Source organism: Medicago sativa, chromosome 6 (genome assembly GCF_051527215.1).
Source record: "Medicago sativa cultivar Bolivia chromosome 6, Bolivia_mono, whole genome shotgun sequence".
Classification (NCBI taxonomy): domain Eukaryota; kingdom Viridiplantae; phylum Streptophyta; class Magnoliopsida; order Fabales; family Fabaceae; genus Medicago; species Medicago sativa.
In genome coordinates this window covers 28,675,556-28,690,554 of record NC_140754.1, presented here as the reverse complement: position 1 = coordinate 28,690,554, position 14,999 = coordinate 28,675,556, and the positions used below count along the sequence as shown (strand labels likewise).

The 14,999-nt window shown below is 33.4% G+C and overlaps 1 protein-coding gene and 1 long non-coding RNA gene across 2 annotated transcripts; both read right to left on the bottom strand.

Moving 5' to 3' along the window:
• Positions 1 to 3,179: 3,179 nt before the first annotated feature.
• LOC146914350 (uncharacterized) lies at positions 3,180 to 4,857 on the bottom strand. The gene is made up of 3 exons (XR_015014123.1): positions 4,571 to 4,857; positions 4,119 to 4,191; positions 3,180 to 3,603 (listed from the first exon to the last, which is right to left on the bottom strand). It is a non-coding gene; the product is annotated as an uncharacterized LOC146914350 (long non-coding RNA).
• A 3,550-nt stretch (positions 4,858 to 8,407) lies between these two features.
• On the bottom strand, positions 8,408 to 11,644 carry LOC146914349 (LRR receptor-like serine/threonine-protein kinase EFR). The gene is made up of 2 exons (XM_085717198.1): positions 8,883 to 11,644; positions 8,408 to 8,790 (listed from the first exon to the last, which is right to left on the bottom strand). Exons 1-2 carry the CDS (start codon positions 11,581 to 11,583, stop codon positions 8,408 to 8,410), a joined length of 3,084 nt encoding a protein of 1,027 aa, XP_085573324.1. The 5' UTR covers positions 11,584 to 11,644.
• Positions 11,645 to 14,999: the final 3,355 nt, after the last annotated feature.

Genomic DNA, 14,999 nt, shown 5'->3' with positions numbered 1-14,999 from the left:
TTTTTTTTTGTCATAAAATTGGAGTAAAGTTCATCTAAGAAAAGAGAGACTCAAACCAATTTTTATTTATTAATTCAATTCCTTTAAATTGCTAACAAGGGGATTCTTTACTTCTAGTTCTACTAGAATTAAATTAAGGAAACGGCAGTCCCCATGAGCTTAGCTCATTTGGTAAGGGATAATGCACAATTTGTGCAGGGGCCGGGGTTCGAACCCCGGACACCCCACTTATTCATCTTAAAGGTGAATTTCTCTAGCCACTAGGCTACTTGACCAAAAAAAAAAAAAAAAAAAATTAAGGAAACGGCAAATAGGCATGGAATTTTGGTCAAACCTTTTCTTCCTTAATGTAATTTTGACATTAAGTTATTTTTGTGATTGATTTGAAGCCAGGTTTTTTTGGTTCGAGTTGCAACATTATGAACGGTCAATAAGGTTTGTCTTTTACACACTTTCCATCTTTATTTCTTCGTATAAATGATCTCTATTTTATATCTTCAGTCTATTTGATTTTTTAACAAGAATATCTATAACATCTAATAAAGGTAAAACACTCTTTTGGTGTAGCCTATTTTAGTTCCAATTATGTATACTCTTTTCACAAGAACAAAACATTTAAAAAACTTATGAATTCCATGATTTCCATCCTCTTCTTCTTTTTTTTTTTTTTGTTATCATCAAAACATGAAGTCTCCGAATCTTGTTTGATATGAAGAGTTGTTCATGAAACTTGGGTTGATGGTCAATAACCCATCCAAGGGAGGGCCGTTGGATTCTCGGTGACGTTCGATAAAAGGAACTCTGAACGAATAGTGAGCGTTCACTTCCATGTCTTTCCCCTACAAGTTTGTATCCATCTGCATTCTCGGGAGACCAACCCAGTCATCTTTGGGTGTAGTACCATCGACTGTTCACCTCAAACATATCTTCCCATTGAATGATATCATAAACATTTTCAATGTTATATTGCAAAAATGGTTTGGTCTTTTTGTAAACTATAAAATAGACTTGATACTTAAATAAATAGAAACTTGAAATGGACATTAAACCTTTTTTTACTGAAACATTAAAACATTGAAATAGTATAAAATTAATGCATTCCATAACATGAACTCACATTCTGTGGCTAGAAATGCATTATAACATTTTGTACGGGAATTTTTTTCCCAAAATAAATTCATTGACTTTCTTTTGGTAGCAATGATTTGGAAATCATGTTCCAAAATGTTTAAGATGAAAGGTGAAGTTACATAGTTGGTTTTATCTTTCTCATGCCATTAATGAAGGATAATTTTGTAAACTAAGTCATAATTTCTCATTCTCGTACGAAATTAACTGCATTTTCTAATTCAAGTGCCATGTGAAAGTAACATATATTTTGGGACGGAAGGAGTAAACGAAAGCAACGAAAATAGCATATCATTGATAGAGGGTCAATTTAAAAGATAAACAACTCATCTAACTTACACACTCTCACCTCATCTCCATCCATCAAACAGTTTTTCAATTGAAATTAAGAAAAAACTAATTGAATAGCACAAAAATGATCTGGAAATCAAATAGTTGGTATCATTCAAATAAGATTAATGGGAATATACTTAATGTAGAGAAAAAAATGACCGAAAAAATCGGTAAATTATTCATAATTCTCAGAAGTCATTGCAGCAATGGCATCAAAGGAAATTGAAACACGATAAGAAATCTCCTCTAAGTTATGATTTTATAATGAGCTAACCAATGAATACATACATCTTTTACGAAATATCATTACTTGAAAGTACCAGCAGAATGAATACTAAACTGAAGGCACATGCCGATTAACAGATTCAAGGCCAAACTTGTCTATCCCCAACACTCCACTAATCTACACATAAAATTCGTAATCCATTGTATGAAACTATATGTTTGATCAATTCACAACAACTACCGGCGCCAAAATTTTCATCCATGGGTTGCACTTCCCTAGAGCTAACACTAGAAACAGTAGCATTTCCTTCCGGTTCTTGACATGGCACCATTTTTTCTCCAATTGGTTCGTCATATACGAGATAAAGTGTAGTTTTCTTCGCAACGAAACCGTTCCTAAAAACAATAATAAACTCCACTTTGTTTCCATGTTTTATACTTGATACTGCTCTCTGCCCCGCCTCATCTTCAAAGAAAATTAATGCCTCTCTCTTATAAAGCTGAATGGTGGTTTTGATGTAATTTTTCACCAACAAGTTTGTAAGGCCATCACATGTTATGTTATTTGAAGAGTAGACAATGCATATCACTATTAATTGTCTTCAACATTCGCGCTTCCACTTGAGGGACGTTGAAAGTACCAGAAGAACCTTCGCAATTGAAGGTTAACCAATCTCATTCTCATCCATATTATGTAAAGGGAAAATAGGCTTAATGTTTTTTTGACAAGTTTATTAATAATTCCCTCAACAATTTAAGATATGATTTTTTTATCATTGGTTGATTAATCATATTTGTGTTGTTAAAATAAGAGTTATGCAGGAAAAAAAAAGGTGGATTCTTAAAACAGTCTGCCAGTCCGGCCTAAAGTACTATACGACAAGAATAAAATTCAGGGTTCATGAAATTCATCAACATTGCCACCTAAAGAGGACTTCCTCAGTAGGATCCATTACAAGAGGACTTCCTCTTCCCAAAACACCTCCGAAAGAGGTGGCGAATAGGAAGATCGTTGAGATGCTCATAGTTGATCTAATTAGGGAGTCAGGGCAGAACCTGTGACATGAGAGACCTATCCTAGGTTCAACAACAACAAAATGGTAGGCGGTGGCAGATCTATCCTCTGGTGATCATAGCTACAATGGTCGGCCATGAAGTCTCCAGAATCTTGGTTGACAAAGGGAGCTCATTTGTCATTATGTATGAACCACAGTTCATGAAACTTGGGTTGATGGTTCAATAACCCACCCCTAGGGGGACTATTGAACTCACGGTAAGTTCGATAAAGGGAACTCCGAACGAACAACGAGTGTCCACTTTCTACTCATAGGTTTGTATCCAATTGCATTATTGGGAGACCAACCTTGGCATCTTTGGGGTGCGGTAATATCGACTATTCACCTCAAAACAAAGTACAACAATAAAACAAAGTACAACAATGTCAAGGATGAGGTCGTGGCCTTATGCACGGATCTCTTAAACATGTCTTCTCATTGAATGATAACATAAACATGTTCAATTTATATTGCAATAATGGTCTGGTCTTGTTTGTAAACCATAAAATAAACTTGATACTTAAATAATTGAAATGTCAAAATAGGAACTTGAAATGGACATTAAACCTTTCTCACTAAAACATTACAGCATTGAAAAAGCACAAAATGAATGCATTCAGTAACATTAACTCACATTCTGTGGCTAGAAATGAATTATAACATTTGGCACAATAAACACATTGATTTTCTTTTTCCTATGAAACATGGACTCTACCATGGTTAAATATACTGAACCAACGAAAAATATACATAGTTGGAATGATTACTGGACAGACCAATTTGTCAATATCACTTAAGCAACATCAGCTACAAATATGCTACCCGAATCACACCATCCACCCAAAACATCTTTGTTGGAGCACTGCAAAGTAAAATACAGAAATATTAAACAGAAGTACACAAGTTTGAGCCAACAAATGTTAAAAATAAGTATAGAAAAAGCTCCAAAAAAAGAAAATACAATTCTGCCAAAGTTATTTTTATTTTTTTTTGGTACAACTGCCAAAGTTATTTATGTGCCTAGTAAAACAACAAATGTGAGTGGTAACTTTGTACAAAGTTATAATTTCTCGTTCTCATACAAAATTAACTGCATTTTTTAATTCTTGTGCCATGCTCTGAAGTAACATATAGTTTGGGACAGAGGGAGTAGAAGAAAGCAGGGAAAATAGTATGTAAAATAGATACAAAAGCAAGATTCATTTCAATATTAACAAGTTATGAACAGGGTACAGACAGACCTGAAATATGCAAATTAGACAAATATATCGATGATTATAAAAAACATGAGAAGAAGGAAACGAAGCCTTTTCATAGAGTAACAAACCCAAATGCCATCTGAAATCTATATATGAGCTTTGAAATACAGTAGCTTACTAAAGCCGAGCCAGTTCGAATCTCCTCTAAATGAAAATAACTTGTTGCATTCTTTCCATTGTCCGCAAAAGACCTGAATTTGTACACAAAATTGAAGAAAGATTATAAGTATCTATAGAATAACAATTATCAGTGGCGATTTGAAGAAAACGTTATGAAACAACTATCAGAAAAAAGCTTAACCAGTTAGATGAATACAAAAATGGTTAACATATTATAATACTAACATGCTACCTAGTGCAAAAGCCCCTTTGATCGTGAAACACGGATAACACATAATCCGACATATCTTGTGTTCAAATTGAACTTCTTCATTTTAACTCTAGACCACATAGTCATAAAAGATAAATCCCTTTGTAGATTTCACACTCATCCTATATTTTCTTATGCCTCATTATCTACTGAACTTAGAAGTTATACATTGGTCATTAAAAATTTCCATAAAAAGTTACCTCATAATCAACCCCTTGAATATAGATATAGTCAGGATCAACTGTTGAGAAAGCTAGCCCTGTTATCTGGAGTACTCATGAAAACACAGTCAATTACATTCATAAATAGAAACAATAGTAAACATGCAAAAATAATGCTTTTCTATTTGAACAGAGGAAATCAACTGAAGCATACTGAGGATTATAATCTGTATGTAAGTTTTATAGTTTTATATGATTGTAGAAGCACCGGGAATAAGAGTTAGTTAGCATAGGCACATAAAATTGCAGTTGAATGATGATCAAAGTCGGTTGAATCCTGTGTTTCTGGTTTCAACAACGTAACCCTTTTTTCTTTCTTTTCTTGGCTTATATAGCATAGCACGTGCACAGTAAACTAACAAAGGGGGACGCTAGTTCAAAGGCTAAGCGTTGGGCTTCTTTGACTTGGAGTGCAAGTGGGACCACATGATTAAAAATATAGGAAGGCCAAATATTTGAGAAACACAATTGAATGCATCAAAAAGTAGTGGAGAAAATGGTTATGCAATTTGCTCAAAATGTCACGTGCCTTGAATATGTATTATAGGAACACATAGGTTCAGCCATGCGTTGGAAATTAATTTTCTTGTTGAACATTGCTCATTGGTCTTTCATACCTCAAAACTTGGATTATGTGCTTGAATTAATCGTTGGTAACTTCTCGAGTATAAGTTCACTTTATCAATTCAACCTATCAAAAATAATAGAGCACAAAAACTCCAAGAATTTGTTTAGTCAAAGAAAATTAGAAACAAAATAACCAATACAACTGAATATTTTCAAAATCCACTTTTTTTGCTCAATTTGACTTTAAAAGCACTCTGAATTGATTCAACTTAATTTAAAACAACTTAAAAATGACTGTAAAAATATTAACTGTTGAAGAATTATCAGTATGTTATTCAATTGTTTTCTAATGATGTATGTTCCATGTGCAACTAAATTTATTAGGGTTCCATGATGAACCCTACTTATTTGTTGGATTTCTATAAATAAAGTTCTTATTCAGTTTATAATTTTGTCCAAACGCGACAATAGTAAATTGCTTAATTTCTAAATTAAATTCTTTTAATCGAATCTAATTATGAATTTAGGGATATGACTTGTTTTAAGGGAATTTCGCGATTGTAACTTGCTGAATTGCGGCAATATTAAAATTAAACTTCCACTTAGTCATCACGGGGTCATGCTCTACTTTCTTAAATCGAAAGACAAGTCATAAACTAGAAATCAACCGAGTTAATTCCGACAAAGACGGAAGGGGGATTTAAGGATTCCCTAATCTCCGTTAAACTTTTGAACCACAAAACTTAATCTCATATTTGGCCGGTCAATTAAAACCTTACAAACAACTTCATCTTTTCTAAATTCTCTACTTCTAATAAATTCTGCCAATTACCAAGTTGAACGACAATCCCTATGAAGACTATAACTTACAGTGGCGGAGCCAGAAAAAAGTTTGGGGTGGGCCGCTAAAATAAACGAAAAAGTACAAATTTTAATATATAAACACAAAATTTACGTCGTAAATAAAAAAACAAAAGCACAAAGTTGATAAAAAAAATTAAATTACATACCTTAAAAATTTTATAAAGACATACACATAAAACAATAAAACACCTATCAATTCAAAAATCAACAAGATACGGTAAATAAACTTTCAAATTCGAAGTGAAAAAGCTGAGATAGGGAGTGTGAGAGTGAGAGAGACTGCGATAAGGGCTTTCACCTCGGTTATGGCAACACCGATTGGGTGAATTGGAAGCGGAATATAAAACGACAGTAAAAAGAGATGAAGTTGAAATTGAAAATTGCATGAAACACCAAGTTAGAAGAGCCTGAGGGAAAGAAGGACCATGCTTGACTAGTGGAGAGGGTGGGCCATTTTGGATTTTTCTTTTATACAAGGGGTGTTTTAGTATTTTCCTTATAGAAAAAAATTGTTTTGTTTTTGGGAGGGTGGGCCATGGCCCACCTCAGCCCATACCAAGCTTCGCCACTGATAACTTACTACTTTATTACATGAAACGATTTGGGACACTTGCCAAATTTTATGTTTAGGGGGTGTTCGGATTGTATAATCCAAAAAAAACAAGGAACTTACCCTAATTTTTGGGGTGTTTGGATTATAAAATCCGAATTGGTTAAAAACTCATTTTTCCACTCGAAAATATGGAGAAAATTCATTTCGGATTATAGAATCTGAAAATTTCATGGTCATTTTTTATTAAAAAATAGGGAGTAGGAGAAGGGCAGATGGCCTGAAAAAAATAGTTAATAAGAAAAAGGAGATGTAGTGAAAAAGATGGGCCTGCAACCACCTTATCTCTTTTATTTGTTTTACTTTTATGAAATTTCTCTAATTACCGAGTTGAACGACAATCTTTATGGAGACGATAACTTACGACTTTATTACTTGTTACTATTTGATGCATTTGTCAAATCGTCCATCAACGGACATGAGTAACCCTCATGGTGGTGAGGAGCTCTCGATCACTTATACGGATGTGAGTAACTCTTAGACCGTTGGTGAGGAACTCATGACCCGAACCATAACCCAGTAGATTTAGGGCATGTCCATTGTATGGTGTCTCCCTCTTAGAAAACTTGGGTCATACCGTCGGACTGGGCCTTGGACAAGTCCTAAACAAGCTATGTTACGATGGTTGTAACGAAAGCTGTTTTGATCCTATGATGGCGTGATTAATGGACTGGGTTGGTTATAAATACATTCAAGAATAAGAGTCATTTTAGTTCATAGAGATAATTTTTGTAATGCATAATTATAAGGTTGCATATATAGTCCAAGTGGGAGATTGTTGTATTATTTATCCAACATTGGCCTTATATGTGAATAAATATGTATTGTAGATTGTCATTTAAGTTAGGTCCAATTAATGTCATCTAATAATGTTGGCTAAAATGGACTTATGAGTATATAATAGGGTGTGCGCCTTTAATGTGTAAAGACTAAAGGATAATTCTATTTTTATGACGGGATAAAATAAAAATATCAATAATTAACCATAATTGGGTTCTATAAATAAAGAGGTCATGGTCCCTAGGTCACCCATACTAGTAGTTGTTGTTGTTGTTGACATCCCATGATAGTGAGAGTAATATAGGGTTCTTTCATTGAGAATGTGTATTGATCTAGAAAGACATATCACATCAACATTATCCGATCATGAATTCATGTATGCTTATGCATATTGATCTACTATTTTTTATGATTAACATGATTGACATTGGAGTTTAAAATTAAGTTTGATTCTAACTGCCAAGGAAGTAACTCATTCATATCTAGTCATATAGTAAGAAGTAAAATCATTTCACAATGAAATGTTTGTTGTTTTATTTGGGCAAACAAAGTTTAAGATACTTAGGAATTGAACACACATTTTAATTAAGATTTGATTAAATCGACACCCATTGAATTAACTACATTGACAATTCTTATGAGAATGAAGATAAATATTGGAGAATTATCAATTCTCACTTCATTTAATTAGAAAGCAATACAGACAACTTTGTTTATTTATAGCAACTAGTATGTTGCAAACAAATATACGTTGAACACAATAACAAACTAGTAAACTAAGCATAGCCACATGTGATTCCAGCTGACCATTCATTTTCTTAACCAAATTATGCTCCATAACTTCTCTTTCCACAATTGACTTAGAAATTTTGTTCAAAACCTGAAATTAAAATCAAGAAGGCCATTATTACCATTATATTTTGTAGTTTAGGAATAAAATTCTAATTCCATAACCAATTAATGAGTTAGTTATAATTCAAATAAGCGTAAGAATATCAGTTCATCTCACCAGCTAGAAAGACCTTCTGGATTGTGCTAAGCTGTCTAGTGACATCCACAATATTCATTCTTTCTTTTGGTGATTCCAATGAACAAAAAAGTCCAATCCTAAAAAGTGAAACTAAGCACTCCTCTACAGTTGGAATAAGAATCTCATGATTTCCATCTTCTATTGCTCTTTCTTCAGCTCTTGGTAAAAGATGTGGATCCAAAATCTTTATAAGATTGCCAGGAAATGAAATTGTAACAAAGTTATGCAGATTTTGACCTTCTTCAAAAAGTTCATCGGTGGGTCTTCTTCCGGTAAGCATTTCCAGCATAAGGATTCCAAAGCTATACATGTCACCAAAAGTGGATACTTCTGATCCCATCCCATACTCTAAAATATGTAACAAAAGGTATTATATATATCTACGCCGTAACATATGAAGATTCAAAAAACAATGGAAGATTCAAGAATTTAAAACATACCCGGTGGAGCGTAACCAACTGTTCCTTTTATTCCGATTGTGCTAGTATTCTTATTAGTGGTACTGGAAATGGTTGAGACAAGTCTTGCTATGCCAAAGTCACTCACATGAGCAACCATTTCATCATCAAGAAGGACATTGCTTGGCTTTAGATCACAATGAAGGATTAATTGCTCACATTCTCGATGAAGATAATGTAATGCAGAAGCAACATCGATGATGATGTTTAATCTATGACCAAGGTTCAATGTTGTTGGAGGATTTGCATTCAAAATCTCAGGATGTAACCACTGTTCTAAGCTTCCATTTTTCATGTATTCAAAAACTAGAGCTTTAAATTCTTGACATTTGTAATTTGTGCCTGAACAACATGTTAAAACCTTAACCAAATTTCGGTGTCGGATATTTTTGAGTGCATTGCATTCAGCAATGAAACTCTTGTGAGCTCCCTTTTTCTGGAGGTTCAAGACTTTTACTGCAACAACATTATCTTCTGAAACAATATTTCCTTTGTATACGGAACCAAAACTTCCTAATCCGATCATGTTTCTATCCGAGAATCCATCGGTTCCTACGTGTAATTCTTGGTATGAAACCTTAGCTAGTTGATCAATTGTTGGTGAATCAGAAGATCTCTTTTGATTTCTTTTCCTCATCATGTAGACAGTTATGATAAATGAAAGTATGAAAGTGAAAGAAACCACACTAACTATCACTGCTATCAACCTGAACTTGTGTTGTTTTGCATGTTTCCTACCCTTGATAGGGCATGGTGGTAGATGCAGGTGGGAAATACCTCCACAAAGCTTTTTGTTTCCAATCAAATCTATTTGAGTTGCATTTCCAAATAAACCATTTGTCGGTACCTCTCCTTCCAACATGTTAAAAGAAACATTCAAATATTCTAAAACGGAGATATTTTGCATACCATCAGGAATTGATCCAGACAATTGATTTCTTGAAAGGTCTAAATATCGAAGACCTTTGAGAGAAGCCAAAGAGGACGGTATTGTTCCGTTGAAGGAGTTCCTTTGCAAATGAATGTATTCTAAGCTTGTACATTCACCAATTTCTCTCGGAATATTACCAAATAGATGATTCTCCGAGACATCTAATGCTTCAATATTTTTTAACATGCCCACTTCTCTTGGTAAGGTACCGCTCAAAGAGTTATGTGACAAATTCAATAAGATTGATAAAGAAAAAATATTTAAAACCTCTACAGGTATGGTTCCTCTAAGCTTATTATGAGAAAGATCTAGATATTGTAAATTTTGACAGTTTCCTATGCTTGGAGGAATACTTCCTTGAAACATATTATGATCTAATCCTAAATCATACAATTGACTGAGATTCCCTATGAAGGGTGGAATACCTCCTGACAAATTGTTTTTCTCCAAATGTAATCGTTGCATCTTTTTTAACTTCCCAAAAGTAGTTGGAATAATTCCTTCAAAGCTGTTAGACTCCATGGTCAAGAGAATTAAACCAACTAGAAGTCCTAATTCTGCAGGAATTTTTCCTGATATTTGATTACACCCCATATATAGTTGTTTAAGTTCAGTGGATAAATTGCCTATGGAATTTGGCAATTGACCTCCAAAATTATTTCCAGTTAACGAAAGCACGTGTAGTTTACTGCAATTTGTCAAATAATTTAAAAACTCTAAATCCATAGTTGAAAAGTTACCTAAATTGTTTGATTCCAAACCTATAATGGAAAGATCTTGTAAATTCCCAAGACTTGGAACTTGTCCAACCAAATTCATGTTGCTTCCTAAGTCTAATTCTTGTAGGGCAGAAGCATTTTCAATTGAAATAGGGATTGAACCTGAGAATTGATTTGCTGCAAAATCGAATATTTGAAGATTGGGGAGGGTGTGGAACATGTTGGGTGGAAAAGATCCATGAAAGTTATTTTGTGTTACCGCAAGGACAATAAGTGATGAGATGTTATAAAGACAATAAAGAATCTTACCGGACAAATTGTTCTCACCCACATCAAAAATTGTCAAGTGTTTGAGGAAACATATTTCTTGTGGAATATCTCCCTCAAAATTGTTAAGAGCAGCTTGTAGACTTGTTAAGCATGAAAGATTTCCCATGAATGAAGGGATTCCTCCGGTTAAATTGTTACTCCGAACAGTCATTGCTTGAAGCTTTTTCAAAGAGCCGATTTCAATTGGTATTTTACCAATGAGATGGTTCCCACTCAAAAACAATGATTTGAGATTGGAGCAATATGTCAGGTTTTTAGGAATCTCACCTACAAAAGAGTTATTGCTGAGAAAAAGTTGTTGCAAATGTAGCAACTGACCCAACTCCTGTGGAATTTCTCCAAAGAAGTTGTTGTTTCCAATGTCGAAAGTTTTCAGAAAAGTGAGATTGGAAACATGGGGAGATAAAGATCCATGTAACTGATATCTTTCTAGGCTCAACTTTGTAACTCGTTCATGCATGGGGCTGCATGTGATTCCCTGCCACTTGCAGAAGTGGATGGAAGAATTCCAAGATTCAAGAGCTTTGTATGGGTCACTAGTTATTGATTCTTTGAATTTGAGCAGTGCCAAATGATCAGTTTGGTTTCCTATTGCAGCCACTGCCCTAATTTTGTTTGGACCAAACCACATTAAATTTAAGGTAAGCAGAAAAAGGAGATGAAGGTATAAAAGTGTAGGTGACAACAAAGAAAAAGACTTCATTTGGTTTAGAAGAAAATGGTTTATGCTATTTAGTTTTGTTTGAGTTTGATAGTTATTATGTGGGAATAGAGAGGGAACATGCATTTAAATACTGGGGTGGAAAGAGCAAATTAAAGAACATATCTTTCAAAGTGTAAGTCAAGTCAATTGAACGAACAGACGGAGAAGCACGACACATGAGAGATAATTAATCACCTTTCGATAATTTCTTATGCAAAAGTCATTTATTAAATATTCATGTTCAAAGCAAATCTTTCAAAGATCACACCACACAAAAAGCGGTAAGTGAAAACAAACAGAATCGTGCAAAGACTACGAAATTAAATAAACAAACTAAAGACACTAAAAAAATGTGAAAATTACTTATTTAACTATAAAAGAAGGAAAAACAATTTGGAGGGGACCAAGAAATTAATAGAGTGCAAAACTTGATTTTAGGTCAAAATTGATGATACTGCACATGGATAATTTGCTGCTATCGATTCAAATAATAAGGGAAAATTAGTTTTAAATAATAATCAAATTTTAATAAATGTATGACTATGATCATTAGTCATGTCCCTCTTAATACGTTCTTGACGATGTTTCTATGATAAAAGCAAATACTACCATTTCAACATGACAATCGTTTCAACAGAATTTCAAGTTTAGGCCAAGGAGAAGGAGGAGTATTGGGTGCATGTGTGGAGGCTCAACGATGGGATTATTACTCAGCTACGTGAGTATTTCAACACTTTGCTCACTGTGGTTTCTGAGGATACATGGAAATGAGGGTAGGCTTTGGAGAATGAGGAGTGTTATGGGTACTCCTTGGGCTAGGGTTCAAGGATCCTTGGCTGATCTTGTGCTTTCCATATGAATCATGTCATGATATGATATGATATATGAATATGATATACCACTAGTATGGACACCCGTGCCAAGCACGGGCTAGAATTTAGTCATACTTACTGGAAATGATATTGTGATGTATCAAATTTTATTTAAAGCTCAATATTGAATGAAAGAGTGCACGTTGAACCACAAATAAGTGACAAAATACATACTTAAGTTTTAAATTTTTTTTGGATGAAGATGTGGTATCACTCTTAATTGTGTGGTTGTTCTTTCTCAAATGTGTCAATCCACACCAGTGTTGGCTCCCTAAGGCCCAACAGGTGTATGATGTCCCAGTTTAACATTGTGGGGTAGCAGGATTGGTTCTTGGTGGCAGTGGTGGAGCTCTTCATGGGCTAGGGTGGGTCACGGCCCACTCGAAAAATTAAAAAATTATCGATCATATGTCTATTTTGTGAGATTTTATACAATTTTGTGTCGGTTTTAGGTTTCGGCTGATCCAAATTTCCACAACGTGGTGTAGTGGCCCACCCGAAAAATTTAAATAATTGAATTATAGATCTATTTTGCGAGACTTTAAATAATTTTTCAACGGTTATAGTTTTCCACGGTTTCAAAAGTGGCGTGTGTTATTTTTGTGATGCTTATACTTGGCATGTTAGCGGAGACTTATAGAACTTCAAATTTGCATGAGTTTCAAATCTCCCGCATATTGTCCTGTCAATTGAAAATTCTCTCAGTTAAAAGTTGTAATGTACAAAAAAAGTTTCATAATTTATAGTAGTTTTTTAAATATGTAATTATTTAAGTATCCATCCTAACTTTTTAGTCATACTCTGTCATTTCAACTTCGTAATTAATGCTTATTACAACTTTAATTTGTGTTAAAATATTGTAATTAATTTTAGTGGCCCACCTGAGCTTTTTTTCTGGCTCTGCCACTGCTTGGTGGTGGATCACGACCACGAAGAGTCTGACACTTAATGGAGAGATGTTAGTGTGTCAAGTGAGTTAAAATTATAGTGTAAGAAGATTAGATGTTGAAAAACATATAAGTAAGTTGACTCATATACTTAATGCCTTAAGATTTTAGAGGAAGATACGATGTCAATCTCACTTGTGTGGTTGCTCTCTGCCTAATATCATGATATAATTTATTTTAGGCTCCCTCAAAACATTAAGATGAATTATTTAGTTAGTTTTTAGATGTCATTTGTTTAATTTTTATATTCAATTAAATATTTTGGATTTGAATCGTTTTCATGCAACATTTTTTTTAATCAATCTCTATTTTTTAAATTCCTTCACTTTTGATCTTTGTTAGAATTTGACCAAATAAAAACGCATATGTATTATGCTGATTTAACAAAATATGTGCTTATTATATATATTTAAATGTTGTGCCATTTTTTTGAATTCTGTCTATTTATTTTAGTAAATTAATCATCAAAAAATCTTCACTCCTTCAATAAACCCATAAAATTACCAACAACTCACTCAATCTCTCAATTTAAAGTTTCTTTTTCATTAGACATATTTCTGAATCCCTAGTTTCTTTTTCATCTTCTTTCTTTTTCTAGTTTTCATTTTCTTTTCTCAGGAAAGAGAAGAACATAAACCCCTTATATTAAATTAAAATCAAATCACCATTTTGACCATGTTGTGCCTTCGTTTTACTTTATTTGGCTGTGTCACATAATTACAGACACGGAGAGTCGTACACTTGAGGGAGATATGTTAATGTGTCAAATTTGAGTTAAATTTCTACAATGGATGAAATAGTAGATGTTGAATAACATATAAGTGAGATGATCATATATATGTACGTAAAAAATTTAAATGAAAATGTGTTGTCAGTCTAATTTACGGGGTTTCTCTTAGCTAAATACAATGACCAACCAATTGTAGACTCCCTAAGAGCTTCGAACTTTGTATGGACTGATTTGTTGGTTTTTGAATTACACATGTGCTTAATTTTTTTATTAAATATAAAAAATTATTTCAAATTACTTCACATTTGGTCTTTTGTTGTGATATAACCATGAAAAATGTTAATTTGTTATGCTGAGTTGACAAAATGAGTGCTTATTAGACTTCTTAATGATTGATAAATTACGGAAATAATTTGATGGTGTGTACGAAAAAAAATTGTCTTCAATAGATGAAATATGTGGAAATACAAATCAAGAAAATAATGGTTATTATTTCAAATAAAAAAGATTAAAGTCAGAGGTTCCGCGTTTGATCCATGAAATCTAACATTTTCCCCTCCCCTCGAACAACCTACTAATAATCAATATTTTTCTATCAAAAACAAAGGAAAAAATATCACAAAGGTGAAATGGATAAGTGGAACAAAAAATTTCTCTGCAAATCGGTTGTTATTAGTTAAGTACTAATTACTAATTTTAAAGTTTGTTTATAAGACTAATTATTTTAATTTGAGTAGAAAAATAAATTTTTGGAAGTATATGAGGAAAATAAACATGGAAGTTCTTTCAGTAATTTATTTTCACATAAATGGAAATGGGAACAGGCTAAACTGCACTTTTCGCCCCCTAAGTTTCAAAATGTTGCGA

Bases quoted from the DNA above. Each gene is read 5' to 3' on its own strand.
- LOC146914349 (XM_085717198.1), bottom strand. From the start codon at position 11,583: ATGAAGTCTTTTTCTTTGTTGTCACCTACACTTTTATACCTTCATCTC. The intron at 8,791-8,882 runs GTATGTTTTAAA...TACATATTTTAG, and splicing joins AGTTGGTTACGCTCCACCGG to AGTATGGGATGGGATCAGAA.